This window comes from Stegodyphus dumicola, chromosome 3 (genome assembly GCF_044657685.1).
Source record: "Stegodyphus dumicola isolate Sdum_Otavi_A_Nest chromosome 3, ASM4465768v1".
NCBI classification, from domain to species: Eukaryota; Metazoa; Arthropoda; class Arachnida; order Araneae; family Eresidae; genus Stegodyphus; species Stegodyphus dumicola.
In genome coordinates, this window is record NC_140770.1 from 155322770 (window position 1) to 155340850 (window position 18081).

Here is an 18081-nt window from a genome sequence, read left to right on the forward strand (position 1 = left end):
CAAAGTTGTGCAATTAATTCTTCTTTAAGTTGTGCAATTACCTTGGAATAGTCTTCTTTAGTTGGCAGAAAAATTGTTACCAATCTTGCTGCTCTACCACACATTGTAACAGATATTGAAATTAGTCTTCAGCCACAATAGCATCATCTTTGTGAATTTTTTCAAACTTGGACCAAAAGGCAAGAAAGTCTTTCAGTTCTCCAAATTTCTTCAATTCCAGTTTTGGAAGCTTGAATTACCTTTTTGCTTGGTTCTTGTTTCTTCCGTAATCAAATTTGCTTTCTTTGCATTTTCTAACAACGAACAAATTAAGCAGAACTTGTCTCGGTATTCTTCTGCTTTAAAAAAATCTTCAGAATATTCGTCTTGAAGGATGCCATCACTCAGCAACAGATTCAAAAGTTCTTGAGTTGTTTCTAAATGTGCAAATTTGTCCTGAATCTGTTTAAACAACGTACTGACTTCGTCATTTTCGATCTTCTGAGCTATATTGTTGCAACATACCGTAAACACTGTTCTTAGCAACCTCCTTTTTGCTTTCAAAACTTTGGTATCCATATGTCAACAAAAAAATAAAATAGCGGATGGCAGAATTACTATGTTGCAACTTTCAGTGCTACAATGTGCAGGTTAGAAATGAAATAATCACCAGCAGGTAATATTAATATCAAGATTTTAATATGGATATCTCACACAAGCGGAAATGTTCATTAATCTAAATAGTACATACATATAGTAAGAAAAAGGGATTTCTCTGCTTAGTTCGCAGTTAAAGATAAATAAGACAATAATAAAAGTAATCCAATCAAAAGCGACGCTCCTTCTGTCGACATCGCCCAGCCGTTATGTAATTATCTGTCTGAAGCAGTTGTCTCCTACAGTAACCATCCAGGTAATAAATTTCAGATACATTTATAAATAATTTAATAAATATTTGCAGATACGTGCTTTTTGCAAGCACATGCACAAATATCCATACATATTTCATATTTTTAATAAAAGCAGATACGTGCTTTTTGCAAGCACATGCACAAATACCCATACATATTTCATATTTTAATAAAAGCAGATATGTGCTTTTTGCAAGCACATGCACAAATACTCATACATATTTCATATTTTTCATTTTTGGCATGTACAAATCTTTAATTTCTGGGCATTCACAATGTGTTTGGAACATAAAATAGAAGTAGTGAATACTCTATCAAAGTTATTGAAAGATGTATACAAATTAAAATTTAACATTTTTGCTAAGATCTATATTTTTGTAGTTCAATTTAGAATTGTATAAAAAAATTCATAATCAAAATCACTGTTGTTAGTTTGTATAGACATTAGGTATTTTTTGGAAGCAGGAAAGATGAAAAATTAACAATGCCTTTGCCAGCAATCGAACCGCGGACCTCTGGAATACGTGCTCTGCGTGCAGACCACCACACCACCAAAGCATGCCAAGAAGGCAGGAGAAGTAACTTATAAGTTATCAAAAAGTAACCAAAATGTGATTTTTGCGTAAATATCACTAAACTCTACAAATTGCTATTATTCATTACACAATGAAAATTTCTTTTATGTGTAAGTGTCCCGTTTTTCGATTTGTATGGAACTGCCATGCGCTGAAATACTATCAGAGCGGTGTCAAGGGAGCTTCTGTATGTAAACAAAAAAACACTCCATCTGGAGGTCGAAGCCTCACTACAAGTGAGCAATGCTTCACTCGTAGTGCGGGTTTGGCCCCTCCTACCTTTCTTAGCTCTATGACGTGCATGCCTAGCTTTTGACATAAATACATTTTTTGGACATTTTGGGTTGCCACATAAAGCCTGTTTGGCAACATAATGCATTGCCTCCTGAATATTTTTGCAGCATTTTTTGAAAATGCTGTTGACAAAAAAGTATCTTATTTTCACTATGAAAAAAAAAAAAATTTTTTTTTGATTAATTCAATCAGAAATATTTCTGCCATATTTCAATTTTTGTTCTGCAGTTTTGTATCATTATGCTCATATTTTTCTGAAGATTTTTATTGTGTTTTTGTGATTCAGGTGTCTCTTCACTTAAATCTTCTTATTTTATTTATAGAATAAGAATTGTTAAAAATGACTGGAGAGAATTTTCAACTTCTTGTGCTTTGTGAGTGTAAACTGGGAATTGGAAGCAATTTTTTTTGTTGTTGTGGCTAATCTTAATGTTTGGTCATGAGCCTCTGAATTTTACGTACCACTAAACCACTTGAGAAGCCTTTCGGCTTTCTGTGTATTTTGAATTCTTCCTTGCCACACAGACCCTATACACATGCAAAAATCCATTCCTTCTCTGGGATTCGAATCAGGTTCAACAATATGACAGTCAGTGTCACTAACTGCCATACAGTTTGGTCAGCAGAAACAGCTTGACATATAACCGTTTGATGTGAATGTATCTGAATCAGAAATGGTCAAATGGTGGTCCATTATTTCATATGTGGCTAGCTTATTCAATTAATCTGTTACTGTGATGAAGTAAAAATGTTTTTTCACATCTGAACATTTCAGAAAAATGCCACTTACATATTGTCAGATTTCACTTGCATTCAAGCTTCTAGGACATTAGCGAAACTGTGAGAAGATTCACTAAGGATGATAGCAAAGATCTTTCAAAAGAATTCAGATATGCTTATGTAAGAAAATCTACTGTTGGCACTTCTAGAAGGAAGGATTTATTTTTCAGTGCTTTGGTGATTCGTTACAAGTAATATTTTTGGGACAATGACTTAAATCAATCGCCCTGACTGAAACATGTTATGGCTCTTTGAACCTTGCTAAGTCAGCACCTCCTAAGGTAGATTTATAGCCTGTCATTAAAAGTGAGAGGAGGCAAAGAAAAATTTATAGTTTACTAATTTAAATCTTGAAGGAATAGAAGCATAATATTTTTTATTTTATAAAACAAAATAAATGTTAATGTTGAGCTTTTTTGTAAATTTGATTCCCAAAGGGAACGTTCAGAGAATAATATAGCTGTCACAATTGTTGTAGTTATAAGGTGTAAAAATCATTACTTTTATCCACACCTGTGGAACAGGATTTAAGCTGTAGCCAGTTAGTGAAGGTGAATTTAAAATTGCACATGCATGAATGTACAGCTGGTTCAGCAAAATCATTAACTGAATATTTATTTGTGTTTGCTTCTCTGTGATTGGTTGGTTCTTATACCACATTGGCATGAAGTTAAATGGTTAGACAATATTCTTGTACCAGTTTTCGTGATGCAGCAGTGGTTGGATGCCTAGCAGTGGAGGTTTGTCTTATTCTGTTTATGACCACAAAGAATCTTGTCTGGACATTAAGATAAAAGGTGCTTCATTATGTCACAAACAACCATTTCAGATTTTCATATCAAAAAAGTAAAAGGCATGTACAATTAGAATGAAGTTAGAAACAAAATAAAAGTTGACATGCTAAGTATCAACCTTTAAAATTTATCAGTAAGTGGAAATACAAGCTTTCATAGATGACTTATCTGCTTTCTCTGAAGCTTAGTACCAATTAAATGCATTCTCAAAACAGTATACCCCCCTATTTGAGTCTCAAAAGATAGGATTCAATAATTTTATTCAGTTGGGAAGTTGATAGGATTCATTTGGGAAACTGAGCCTGATCAGTAAATATCCTCTCCTTTCATTTGTAATGCAGTCTGTAGTTTTACAACCTCTGCTGTAAATAAGAGGACATAAAGTTTAGTTTATGTTCTCTTATTTACAGCAGAGGCGTAATCACTGTTTTCAGTGGCGTAATACTTTTTTATTTTATAACTCACCCTCCTTTATGTTTATACAAGGGGGTGAAAAATGAAAACTTTTATTTTCCCAAATGGCTGGCAGTTGCCTATAATGGCATTGCCCACTACTAAGGCCAGAAGTTTTCTGGAGACACCTTATACAAAGAATGTCTATGCCTGATAGACATCTAAATTTTCTTTGTCTAATAGGCGGCCACCATTACCACCTATGAAGGGACCGACAATTTTACATTCCTGCCTTCTTTGGGATGTAGAGTTGCCAACTCTCCCGATTTTCGACGCTCTTCCGTCAACCCGATTTACAATATATTTCTCTCGACTTTTTCTTATTCTTAAAATTTCTCACAATTTTTAATATTTAAAATTTCTTAATACTTTGTTATATGAACAAAAAAAAAAAAAAAAAAAAAAAAAAAGATTTTGGACGTCTGAAAGCAATTGAATTTTCTCTAGATTATATCTAAAACAAAACCTTGCGAATCAGATAACTTCTCCTTTGTGAGTGAGAGCACATACGTATCCAGAATCATCGTTCTCCAGTAGCTCGATACCCATTGTTCTGCTGCGTGTCATCTGGCATATATTAGCCAATGAGGACAGAGCAAGCTGTTATTTGGATGTTCTTTAGTTATTTCATTCATTTTGTCCTGAGTTGTGTGAGTACACGTGCCTTCAGGAATTAGTTTTAGAAATTATCATCTTTTGTTATGTCTGCAAGAAAAGTGAAATACTTGTGTACATTTCAAAAATTGTACACAGTTGACCTTCCTTCCATTATTTCCTCAAGGAAATGTAATAAATTTGTGATGTGTACCGCCTGTCGTTGCGATTTTTTGATTTCGCATGGTGGAAGAGCGAATGTTCTCAAACATGTGCGTACAGAAAAACACAAGGACCATGAGTTGTTTTGAAAAAAATGGAAAATTACATTTTTCTTTGGAAACAGAGGACCAAAAAGTTATTAATGCAGAATGTCTGTTCTCTGCCTTTTTACTCAAGCACAACCTTCCACTGAATGCATTGGATCACACTGCAGCTTTATTTAGAAAAATGTTTCCCGATAGTGAAATTGCTAAGAAATATTCAAGTGCAAGAACCAAAACATGTGCAATTGTTAAAGAAATATGTTTGAAAAATAAATCTTCAGTTATTGATTGCATTAAAACAGCTCCGTTCTGCCTCTCTATGGATGGAAGCAATAATACCGATTCAATACTGCTTCCAATTGTTGTTTCTTTTTTTAATCCAGTCTTCAGAAATTGAGTGCAGTTTATTTTCTGTCTTCACTTTAGAAGGACATTTGACAGGCTTTAATATAGCACAGCTAATGATTAAAACTTTAAAAGAAAATACAGTCCCTCTTGATAATTGCTTAGCACTTGGTGCCGATAATGCACCAGTATTGGTAGGCTTGAAGACTGGTGTTGCAGGCATCTTAAGAAAGGAAAATTTAGATTTGCAGATTATGAGGTGCACCTGTCACCTCTTAGATTTAGAAGCTGAAAAAGGGGCAGCTTCTTTACCAATAAATGTGGACGAACACATTGTTGATATTTATTATTATCTTGAAAGGAATTCTAAAAGGAAGGAAAAATTGAAACCGTTTCAACAGCTGCATAACAGCAGTTTACAATTAGGAAACTTGGATGAAGTAATAAAATCAGCTAGGATTGACACCCAGTGGAGTTTAATTGGAAAACTGAAAGGTGCTGATGGAATTTTAAAATATGTCTAGAATTATATCGGCCATCTTGATAGCTCCCCATAGTAATGCAGAGTGTGAGAGGATTTTCAGTGTTGTTGCGAAAACAAGGACTAAATTTAAATCTAATATTAGTGATAACACATTAGAAAAACTTTTATTAGCGAAAGCAGGCCTACATGGCAATTGCTATGAGCAAAATTATGAAGTTTCTTTCTTAAAAAAAGCAAAATCTTCCACTGTTTATAACATTTGTATGAAAACTGATTAAAGTGTCTTCCCCCCCTTAAACGATGCAAGTAATAAAAATGTTTTTTTATGTGTAAGGTATTTTTGTGTTGCTTTCATTTAAGAATTAGTTACTATTTAAAATTAATTCATTATTAAAAACTATATTTTTATCATTTAAAAAGTCTTTTTAACATTGTTAAAAATCTCCTGGTTTCTTGAAAAAATCTTCTGATTTTTGAGTGTCAAAGGTTGGCAAGTATGGGGATGTGAACCCGGGCCCTTCGGTATCGCAGCCAGGCTTCCCTAACCACTATACCGTCTTGGTGGCATGAAAACCAATATGAGCAGGTTGATCAAAAGCTACTTCTGTTTCATTCTACAGGAATAAAATCATCAAGGTTATTTTGGGACATCACCATCAGCTAGAGTTATAATAAATGGCTTAATCATTTCCTTACATTTTTATTGCTGTCTGCAAGGTTGTTGTATTGACTATGTTGCATCTTTGTTTCTGTAAGGTTGGTTACAGTAGAGACCTTGCTTTCAATCTACAGTGTATCTGAATGTTAATTCTGAGAAGTGCAGCAACAGAAAGCAGTAAAAGATTGCAGAAAGCAGTAAAAGAATATGAACTTAATCGTTAAAGATTCCAGCTACAGCTGACAAAGCAGACAGGTTATCTATGAAAGCTTCTGTATTTACTTTGGTTTAAATGTGATTTTAGCATGGCAACTTAGGACATTTTATTTTATTTTTAATTTTATAATTTCTACATATTATCTTTGTAGATTTAAACTGATAATTTTAAATGTGAAAATTTCTGAAATCTAGAGTTGCGATGATTCTAGAGCTCAGACTTTGTTCTGTATATTTCTTTAAAATTTAATTTTGTCAATGAAATTTGAATCAATTGGAATTATGAAATTATTTTATTTGATATATAATTATTGCTTAGGACTCGGTGATCATATTCAGTATATATATATCACGAGATTGGTTAAATCATTATGAATATTAAAAAAAATTAAAATTAAACTGAAATAATTTTCAAGAATTTATTTGGTTTTTAATACTTTTTTTTAATGGTGTTTTAGTTTTATTCTGAAGAAGAAGCCATGAAATATACCTCTAAGTAAGTCAGTTATATTTTATTTCTTTTTTCTGCATCCCTCCCATTCCTGAGTATCATAGTTTCTTCATGTGCTAACACTGCTTATGTAATTGCTGTTCGCATGCAAAGCTCCATCAAATGACATTCAATTGAGTGATTTGCAAAAGAGCTCTTCAAAAAGATTCTTTGTGATGGGTTTAGATGTATAATCTTCAGTTCGTTCCTTTTCCCCATTATCTGATCTGTAACTTGTTTCTGAAATTATTTTTTGACATAAGTTGAAAATTCATTACATGAAAAGCAAAATGTTACCAGTTCTTTAACACAAATAATTTATCAACAAGTTCTCAATTCTGGTATCTGTTTTAGGTAAAATAAGGAATAATCATTTATAAAGTTGTACCTATGATTTTAGAATATTTCTTTATTTGAACAGTGCACTCATACCAAAATAATAATAATGATAGCAAAATTGAAATAAAAAGCGCAATATAACATCTTAAAATAAACGGTAAAAGGGACTGTTTAAATTCTTTTTAAGTATGAATACCTGCATGAGAACAGATCAGCATCATCCAGTAACTGCTAAAAATAGTATAATACTTTTCTCATTGGACAACTATCCTTAGCTGTCTTTCTTGCAAATGAGCCTTTGAGTAGAACCTAAAAGTGCATGCAATTGGTAATTAGGTGGAACAGAAAATGCTTTTTAACACATTTGCTGCCGATCACGCACTGTGGTTATTGCTGAAGAACCAATCACGCTCTTGTACATGGTGTGGGGTAGTGTCTCGGCACATTTAAAGCAATGTCTCATTGTTTATTTTCATGTAATTAATGTAATCATGTGTTTAATGTAGTTCAGTTGGCATTATGTTTTGGATATATATGCTGGTATTTGCATGGAGTGAAGATTAGAAACTAGTTCTAAATGTAAGTGGTTTGGCATGGAAACAAAAGTTTGTTTGGTGAAAAGATCAAACACGAATAAAATTGTAAAATATATTATTTGCAATAATATCATGTAACTATCTTGTAATAAATTATTTTATAATATGTATATTTGTTTGTGTTACAATTTCATATCAAAATAATGCATATTGTTACTTATTTTGATTCATTTATTTAGTAATTCCTTGCCATATTCATGTAATCATCATCAATAACATTTTATAACATTTATAATGTAATCAGTAATAAATAAATAAATAAGGAACTGACATCTTTAGCTTGAACTTGCTGAAAATGAACTCTGGGGTTTTCTAATAAATATTATTTTTACAGGTTTGGTAAACTTCATTTATCACCATAAATTACCATATTATGAAAACAAACGAGTAAATTAGATAATCAAATAAAATTTTATAGTGAAATTAAATGACATTTGTTTATACAAAACCTTCAAAATCCACCTCATCAATGTTAGAGTTAAATAAATTTAACAAATGAGCATTAATCAAGTCAGTTTCATCATTCTGTTCTAAATTGCTTCTTTCAATATCGCTATCTCTTCACTTTCATTTTATAGGGTGTATATAAAGTCCCGGACCCATTTTGATGTTTAATAATTCATAAAATAATGAAGATATAAACAAACTTATGGCATTTATTGATGGAATAACTTATATATTTTCCTTTTCAGGTTTGAATATCTTTACTTTTGTAAATATCGTCTGCGCATGGGGTTAATTTCAAATAATTTCATTTTCCACTCTAAATATCTGTACTTTTCTAACTATCGTCTGCTTATTAATTGCATTTTTCTTGCTTTTGTTTTTGGCATCTTTCTGGCATTGTTAATTGCCATAATGTGTGCATATGGGGATCTGAACACCCCCATGAATACCGTGAGGCACAAAGGGATTCCCCAAAGGTTAATGTGTGGTGTGGACTAATGCATGACCGAGTCATTGGGCCTTTTTTACAGAAAAGACGGTCTTATCAGTTGTATACTTAGACATGTTGGAAAACTTCATATTTCCACAACTAGAAGAGCTTCAGCCATATGTCTTTTTGCAACAAGATGGTGCACCACCTTATTGGGATACCATCGTTTGTAATTCTTTGAATGAACATTTTATAGGAAGATGGATTGGGCGAGGAGTTCCAATTCCTTGGCCACCCAGATCACCTGATATAACGCCGCTGGACTTTTTCCATTGGACATTTGTAAAGGACAACATTTACAGGAGGAGAGTGTCGAACATTGATAACTTAAAGCCAGAATTACGACTGCAATAGCCTCTGTGGATGCTGACATGCTTGCCGTTACTTAGCGTGAAATTGAATACCGATTTTCGCCGTGCGACAAAGGGGGCACACGTGGAAGTTCATTGATAAGGGTCATGAAACTTTTTGAGTCTATCTAACCATTTATGTTATTAACTTTAATCTATCTTTATTATTTTATAAGTTATTAAACATCAAAATGGGTCTGGGACTTTATAAACACCCTGTATTTTTCGATGATTTCTTATTTAATGAAAACTGATATGATTGTATCAGCTCAGACTGATAGCCATGCTTTATCGCCCCATAAGGCAGCCTTCCTATACAAAACTTTTCTTGTTCGTCCTAATTTGTGAAGGAATGGTGTCCACTTTGCATCCATTTCTCCTACTGCTTTCATAGTTTGTGCTTGAAAATTCTATTGATGGTGAGATCCAAAGGCTGTAAAATTTTCATAAGCCCACCTGGTATCACTGACACATTGGTGCAAAGTTTTTTTTTTTTTTTTTTTTGCTTTGGATTTTACTGTATTGGCTGAATGGGATTGCATTGAATCCAGAACGATGATGCCTTGCTGTTGGGGGAAAAAACACTTTTCCTTTTTCGATAAATTTCTCTCGAGCAAAACAACACCACTTCTTCACAAATTCACAAATCCATCCTTTTTCAATGACACAAATAATAACTTCTTTAGAGAAGTTTCCTTTCAGAACTATTTTTCTTTTGAAAATTATCAAAGGGGTTAACTTCTCTCCATTGGCGGTGCTACTCAAAACACAAGTAAAAGAAGTCTTTTCTTTCCCTGTTGTTAACAGGCCCACCAGCGGCCGAGCGGTAAAGTCGCTGAACACTGGTAGTTCGGTCCGAGGTTCGAATCCCACGAATGGGCTGGCTGCATAAGCGTTTTCGTGGTTTTCCCCATGTGTAACGTGTATACGAGCCAGTTTCCCTTAGAAAGTCCTCCACGAAGGCATCCCTCCTATTAGGCAGATAGCCCTCGAGGCTTTGCCATAATTGCACACACACACACATAATACTTCCCTGTTGTTAACATAATAGTTTTTTCACTTGTTGAATGAACTTTGCTCGGAGCAAGTGAAAAGTAAAGGGCACTTCATCCATATTAATTATTTGCGATCATTCATTCAACTTTTGTTCTTTGATTTTCTTAGATGTGTTTTCCAAAGAAGATATCTTTTTTTTTTAAGCCAGTACATGGGAAGCTTTTGTCCAACCTTTTTTTTTTTTTTTTTTCCGTGATGGATAATTTCTTTTGCTTCATGAACCTGAAAGACCAATTGGGTCCTCCAGCAAAATTTTTAATATCCATTTATTGAGCAATTGTTTTTGTTTATACTGATAATCCATTTTTCTCTTTGCTCAGTTGTCCATTTCTCTAAAATTCTTTTCCAAAACAGGCCAGGCTCTGACACAGTGTTTTTATACAGAGCACCATCTACTGTAATTAGGCGAGTTTAAACTTCCCTTAGTGCAATCTGAGCACTTTTATCAGGCTAAAATGTTACGGTGAATTCTACATTAACCATTTTGCTTGTTCATAACTTACTAAACTAGTGAAGTCTTGAAGACAGAGGGGAAATAAAATTCCTTCAGATATGCCTCACTGGCAGATACACTGCAGACCTTAATTTTGAATTTAAACATGTATAAGCCTCAGCTTATCTACCTGAAATTATGGTAAGTACCAATTAAAATGCTATTTCAAGATATTTCTATATTATCTATTGATTAGGTGAAGCAGCTTTTGCTACTGAAAGGGGGAATGCTGCTGAAGATTTAAAATTGATACTTTGCATTAATCAAAATTTCACAAAAATAATTTTAATATGTTCACACATATATATTGATGAGCCAAAATATTATGACCATCCCCACATTTTTCAGTGAACTTATCTGGATTACATGGAGGCACGTGATTAAGTGGAAATAGTATTTAATTGCTACTGGAAGAGGTTTGGGAATCATTCTTGCACTTAATTTTGCAAGTGATAGGAAAGGCCACCAATCTAAGCGAATCTGACAAAGGGCAGATTGTAATGGCCTGAAGGCTCTGAACGAGTATCTCCAAACAATGTGACTGATTGGTTGTTCATGATCTGCTGTAGTTAGTATTTATACAAAGTGGATAAACGACGGTAAAACCAGCAGTAGATACCAAGGTGTTGGACGCCCATGCATCATCAAAGAAAAAGGACGTTTGAGACTGTCCTGCTTGGCACAGGAAAATTGCCACCAGACAGTTGCTCAGCTGAAAGCCCAATACAAAGCAGGTCCAAGTGCTAGTGTTTCAGAATACACAGTTCATTGAACAATGTCGAACATGGGACTGCGCAGTAGACATCCCATTCATATGCCTCTGTTGACCAAGTGTAATTGTCAACTACACCTACATTGGGCCCGGGAACATCGAGACTGGACCGTGCATAAGTGAAAGACACTTGCCTGGTTGGATGAATCATGATTTCTTATTCATCACATTGATGGTCATGTCAAGGTACAACCGTCTTCCAGGTGAACAGTTGCTTTCCCCCTGTACAGCAGGTCATGCAAAGGCTGGTGGTGACAGTATTGATACAAAGGTAACAAAAAATATTTAGGAAAAGGAGTGCAAGTAATATCTGTTAATACAGATATTAATTCCATTCTAAATATGTTTTGTTATTTTTGTATTCTTCTCTGTAAATCAATGTTTTGATGACTATGGTTGATTTTTTACATATTTTTGGGGGAATTTTTGGATTTTATTGGTTTTGAATTTCATTTCTTTCTTGTCTTCAATTTGTAAAAAATTAGACATTGGAAATTGGCATTATGAAATAGAACTAAATAGAATTTTAGAAAATTATGAAATATAATGCAGTCTTTGCAAAAACAAATTAAAAAATAATAAAAATTGAAATTTGAAATATATATAATAAGAAAAGGGAATCTACATGAAGATATAAAAGGCCAGAAAAGCATTAATTAACTTACCTTCTTTCTAGTGGGAAGTGGGCAAAGTGTTCTCCTCGTGTCTTACTCTGAAGGGTTGTGTGTCCGAAATTTTTTATCGGCAGCGGGGGCTTTGAATTATTTCAGGTGACGAAACTTGTGTGAAGTAATTTATGGGAGAGAGAGTGACTAGGAATGCTTGAGAGACGTATGTTGTAGAGTTCTTATGTGAGTGAAACCGTCTGTTAAAATTTTGAATATGCTAGTGAATGGAAATTAATTAATTTCTGGCTAATTGTCATGTAACAAGGAAGAAATTAAGAAAAGGAATTTTTATTGTCAAAGAGCTATTTGACAGACTAAAGATTATGAAATAGGCCCAATTTTTTAGTAACAGCATAAGTATGAAGACAATTAGCTTTTTACATTATATACAACTTTGTAATTACACTATGTACAAATCCTTCAACTGATAGTCATTCAACTTATACCGCCTTCTCAGGTTTAGGAACAAATTATCATATCCCTATCATTTAAATGATTTAGAGTGACTATTTAACACCCTCTCTTTTAATGCAATGGTTAATAAATTGATTAGGTATTAGATTGTTTTTGAGAATTTTAATAAGAAGCAAAATTTTGCATTGTGGATCTATCGTATCTGTGCAGATATTTTTAATACGTGGTATTTGATTTATTATTGTATTGTTAATTACTTTTTTGGATATGTTGGAATTCCAATTTATTAATTTGTTAGTATTGAAATTGAAGTTTCTTGTTTTGTTAAAAAGTAAAATTTTTTTGTAGTTAATGATTTGAAGATCGAGATAGTCTATATTATTTTGTAAATTATTAGTTTTATTAAGTGTAAGGCAATTTGGATAAATCTTGGAGTATTCAATCTTATTAAAATTATTAATTGTAATAAGATCATCTATATGTCTGTAAGTGTGCTTGTAGTAATTTAATTCTTGCTGTAGATTTTTTTTTGGAAGTTAAATTCTTTGATAAATAAAAAGATATTACAGAGCGAGGTACTGGAATGGGACCCCATTGGAAAACCTCTGACTTATTTAAAAAGTTGATTTTGAAATTTAATGTAGATATGAAAAGTGTGCATTTTAGGTAGGTTTTCCATTTGTTAAGATTCATAATCGTGAGCATATCAAGGAAGAGTGTAAGCAGATCTAGTAGACTAGTACAGTCAAAAGTCGTTAATTCGGACACCCATAATCCGGAATGATCTATAATCCGGACCTCAAAGCTACAAACTTTCTGCGCATGCGTCTCGTTCACGCATGCGCACAGGCGTTTACGAGAGCGCGTAAGACCCTTACGGCTGCGAATATGTTTGTGCGCATGCGCGTTTAATGTGTAACGGAGTTATACGCTAAGCTAAAGTTATCTAATTCAGTTAATGTTGCTGATTGCGTTGTTCCTTAATCTTCGAATTCGATCCGGCTTATTATTTTTTGCACTGTTAGAGCAATTTTATAAAAGTAAGCTTGAACTTTCGATTATGTCAAATAGAATTTCCGATATATATTTACTACAAAGCGAAAGTATGTTTTGAAATCCGAAATCTGTTTATCAATTTCACGCTGCTCTGCGGCAGAGGGGGGGGGGGCAGAAACGTCATTATTAGATTATGATAGATTAGAAAAATTATGTCAAATAGAATTTCCGATACATATTTACTAATATGTAATTTGTATCTACAAAGCGAAAGTATGTTTTGAAATCCGAAATCTGTTTATCAATTTCACGCCGCGGATTGGAAGTTGATCTGTCAGCACTATCCTTATCTTCAGGGCAGATGTTTTTATTTTATTTGGTTTATAATTCCGTACTAAGCGTAGTATTTCATCTCGATATACTCCGTCTTTGATATGATTTAAATCAAGTTCCTCGTCATTATAATTCGCTTCCGATAGTGAAGAAAGTGACCCAGAGGTTATTGAAAACGAAAACATTTCGATTGACAAATTAGTCGGTATTCTCAACACAGCAATTGAACAGCGGAACTTTGTAACTAAACAAGAAATTATGTCTGTTTAATAGAATTAAAGAGAAAGTATTATCACATGAAACGAAGCAACTTACATTGAAGGAAATGTTTAATAAAGTAAACAAATAAATATTAAGCTTTTTCTTTTTGTAAATTTTGATACCCTTTAGATCATAATTGTTCTTTATTTCATAAATTACGGTTTCATATTTTTAATTTTGTAATTTCTGCATGCCATCTTACGAGATTTAAACTGATGATCTATAATCCGGAAAAATCGATAATCCGGAATCGCCGAAGTCCCGACGAGTCCGGATTAACGACTTTTGACTGTATAAATTTCTTCTAAAGGACGTGAGGTATATAAGTTTTCAAACTCATAGCAGTTAATGTTCTGTATGTTAATTATTTGAGTGGCATTAATGACAGGAGTGTTATTATGGATGATCCAGCAATAGTTATGATTAGTGTTACAATCGTTGAAAATAAATTTATAGATTTTTTTAAGTTGAATTGAAAAATAATAGTCTACATTTTTCTTGTAATTATTAGTTCCATTTGCTATAAATCTGAATTTTAATGGTGTTTTATGGAGTTTGGGAAGTGCATAGAGGTTAGTAAATCTGTTGTAGCTTGGATTTAAAGTAATATTTAGTTTTTTATGAAAAGTTTTAATTCTGCTTATTGTAGATGTTTCCGTAAGGTTTGCTAATTGATAAGTAGTTGCGTTGAAAAGTTCTTTATGAATAATTTCCGCATAGAATTTTTTTCATATAATGCTAAAGTTATTATTTGTTTTATCTATTTTTGTAATAGTAAAGAGTTTTTTTTTTTTTTTAATTTTTAATATCTGATGTAAGTTGCGACCAATTCAATGTACTTTTAAACTTGAGGTGATTGATTTCGGTGGACATGCAGTGAAGAATTTAATCTTTCCATTTTAAAAAAGTATCTATAGGTAAATTCAGTTGATAGCGTGCTTCTATAAATTCGTTGATGTTGTTTTATACATACATATATAAATATAAATAAATATACACATACATATATAAATATACACATACATACATATATAAGATGTATATTTATGTGTCTAAAAATACATATTATTTTAAGTTATTATGAGTATTAAATTATGTTGTTCTTTTATCTAGTTCACGAATGATTGAAATTCAAGTTCAGATGTCTGAAAGAGCTATAGAGCTTCTTGCATTACCTGATGATGAATCTTGTTTAATTTTGGATATAGGGTAAAATTAGTATTTAAAGTTACTATTTATGCTAGTTAATACTAAGCAATATTGAAATTTCCTCCTCTAAATTTTTATGTAAAATCTAGCATTCTGTTTGTTTATAAAATTTCTTTTTGACTGCTGAGTTTCAGATAATTTTGATTTTCTGTAAAAGTAGCTATTTGGTAAGATATAGCTATGTAATATCATTATTTCATTATGTTATTAGAAGTACTGATAATTTTTCAAAGGTAGTCATTTTCAGATGGTCACCATTAGAAATTTCATTCATAAGTAAAGTTTTCTCTTCACTAAGAATTAAAACACTTTAACTTTATAAATAAGAATAATAAGAGAAAACTTGATTGAAATTTATGAAAGTATCATAACATAGTACAGTCAAAAGTCGTTAATTTGGACACCCATAATCCGGAATGATCTATAATTCGGACCTCAAAGCTACAAACTTTCTGCGCATGCGTCTCGTTCACGCATGCGCACAGGCGTTTACGAGAGCGCGTAAGACCCTTACGGCTGCGAATATGTTTGTGCGCATGCGTGTTTAATGTGTAACGGAGTTATACGCTAAGCTAAAGTTATCTAATTCAGTTAATGTTGCTGATTGCGTTGTTCCTTAATCTTCGAATTGGATCCGGCTTATTATTTTTTGCACTGTTAGAGCAATTTTATAAAAGTAAGCTTGAACTTTCGATTATGTCAAATAGAATTTCCGATATATATTTACTACAAAGCGAAAGTATGTTTTGAAATCCGAAATCTGTTTATCAATTTCACGCTGCTCTGCGGCAGAGGGGGGGGCAGAAACGTCATTATTAGATTATGATAGATTAGAAAGATTATGTCAAATAGAATTTCCGATATATATTTACTAATATGTAATTTGTATCTACAAAGCGAAAGTATGTTTTGAAATCCGAAATCTGTTTATCAATTTCACGCCGCGGATTGGAAGTTGATCTGTCAGCACTATCCTTATCTTCAGGGCAGATGTTTTTATTTTATTTGGTTTATAATTCCGTACCAAGCGTAGTATTTCATCTCGATATACTCCGTCTTTGATATGATTTAAATCAAGTTCCTCGTCATTATAATTCGCTTCCGATAGTGAAGAAAGTGACCCAGAGGTTATTGAAAACGAAAACATTTCGATTGACAAATTAGTCGGTATTCTCAACACAGCAATTGAACAGCGGAACTTTGTAACTAAACAAGAAATTATGTCTGTTTAATAGAATTAAAGAGAAAGTATTATCACATGAAACGAAGCAACTTACATTGAAGGAAATGTTTAATAAAGTAAACAAATAAATATTAAGCTTTTTCTTTTTGTAAATTTTGATACCCTTTAGATCATAATTGTTCTTTATTTCATAAATTACGGTTTCATATTTTTAATTTTGTAATTTCTGCATGCCATCTTACGAGATTTAAACTGATGATCTATAATCCGGAAAAATCGATAATCCGGAATCGCCGAAGTCCCGACGAGTCCGGATTAACGACTTTTGACTGTATAAGATACTATCATATAATTCCAAACAAAATGTGCCGATAAAATTTGTTCTGTAAAAGATTTCTGCATTATTATGATAATAAGCTGACATATTGTAAATTATATGCAGACAAGGTTTAGTTAATGATTAAAATCTTAGTGACTTGATCTTTGTGGAAATGTTTGAGGAAGGAATTAATTCCCCTGCTTTATGAATTCTGAAAGGGTTCTGGAAGTTTTAATTGAAGCACAAAAGTTACAGAAAAAAATTACACTCTGCAAATATTGAAAAAATATTACTGTAAATACTAATTATCTAATCATATCCATCATGTTTTTATCAGTACTGTTATTCCAAATAACATACAATTTCTACCAGTTTGTAAGAGATGTTTTATCTGCAGTGATGAAGTCAAAGAGAATCTCAAAAAATAGTTCTAATTTTTCACGAAATTTCATTAAAGTATACATTACTCATTATGAATATCTGTCTTTTTCAAAATGTAAATAATTTTTTTTCTGTAACACTTAAGCTTCTACAATAAAACCTAAAGAATATGGCAAAAAAAGGGGAGATTAATTCCAGTGTTTGGTTATAATAATCATGAAAGTTTCTCATGTGTAAGTTATCAAGATTTTTTATTTGAGCTATTTCTTTGAATCTTTTAAATATGAACAATAGCTGATGTGAGGCAATTCTTCCACTGTATTTTACCACTGCTACTAAAATTACTACTTATACATTATGTCCCCTACCTTTTTAGTCATCTTATGAATTTTTAAAACAAGGAAATTTAAATCTTCATTAGATTTATATGTAGTTTTACCTTAATTTTTTAATATGACTTGCAGTTTTGAAATAAAAGTAACTCAGTGGCTCATGACTGTTTGTAAGACATTTTAATCTATTATGTATCATACATTAAATTTTGTTAAACCATCTCTTAACTGATACTCTTCATAAGACTCCATTCATTTTTAATTAAATACATTTTCAAAAATCAGATGATAATTTAAATAAATAAATGTATAAATAATATTTGAAAAAAAAAAGGGAGAATTTGTAAACATGAAAACGATAAAAGATACAGGAGCAACAGCGTATTATAGGGCTGTACTGTGTTCCCCAAACTGTTTTTTACCTCATTATCCATATTTGTGTAATTGCTGTGGATTGTGGGGGGGAGGAAAAAAAGAAAGTTCCTGGTGGAAAATCATATAATGAATAAAAATTTACTGCTACTGATGAACTGTAATTACATGGCTGTATCTTCGTGGATTAGTTTTGTAGTTTGCCTACAGATGGGAGCAGGAATACTGACC

At 32.4% G+C, this 18081-nt stretch overlaps 1 protein-coding gene across 3 annotated transcripts in view; it reads left to right on the forward strand.

Moving 5' to 3' along the window:
* Positions 1-18081, forward strand: part of LOC118200746 (18S rRNA (guanine-N(7))-methyltransferase-like) — a 56174-nt gene that overhangs the window by 10111 nt on the left and 27982 nt on the right. For 2 of the 3 annotated variants that reach the window (XM_085813529.1, XM_035372710.2), the window contains exons 2-3: positions 6808-6845; positions 15168-15263. In XM_085813529.1, coding sequence (XP_085669655.1) covers positions 6808-6845; positions 15168-15263 — 134 coding nt within the window. The remainder of the gene's footprint in view (positions 1-6807; positions 6846-15167; positions 15264-18081) is intronic. The other variant, XM_085813530.1, reaches the window with a different exon arrangement.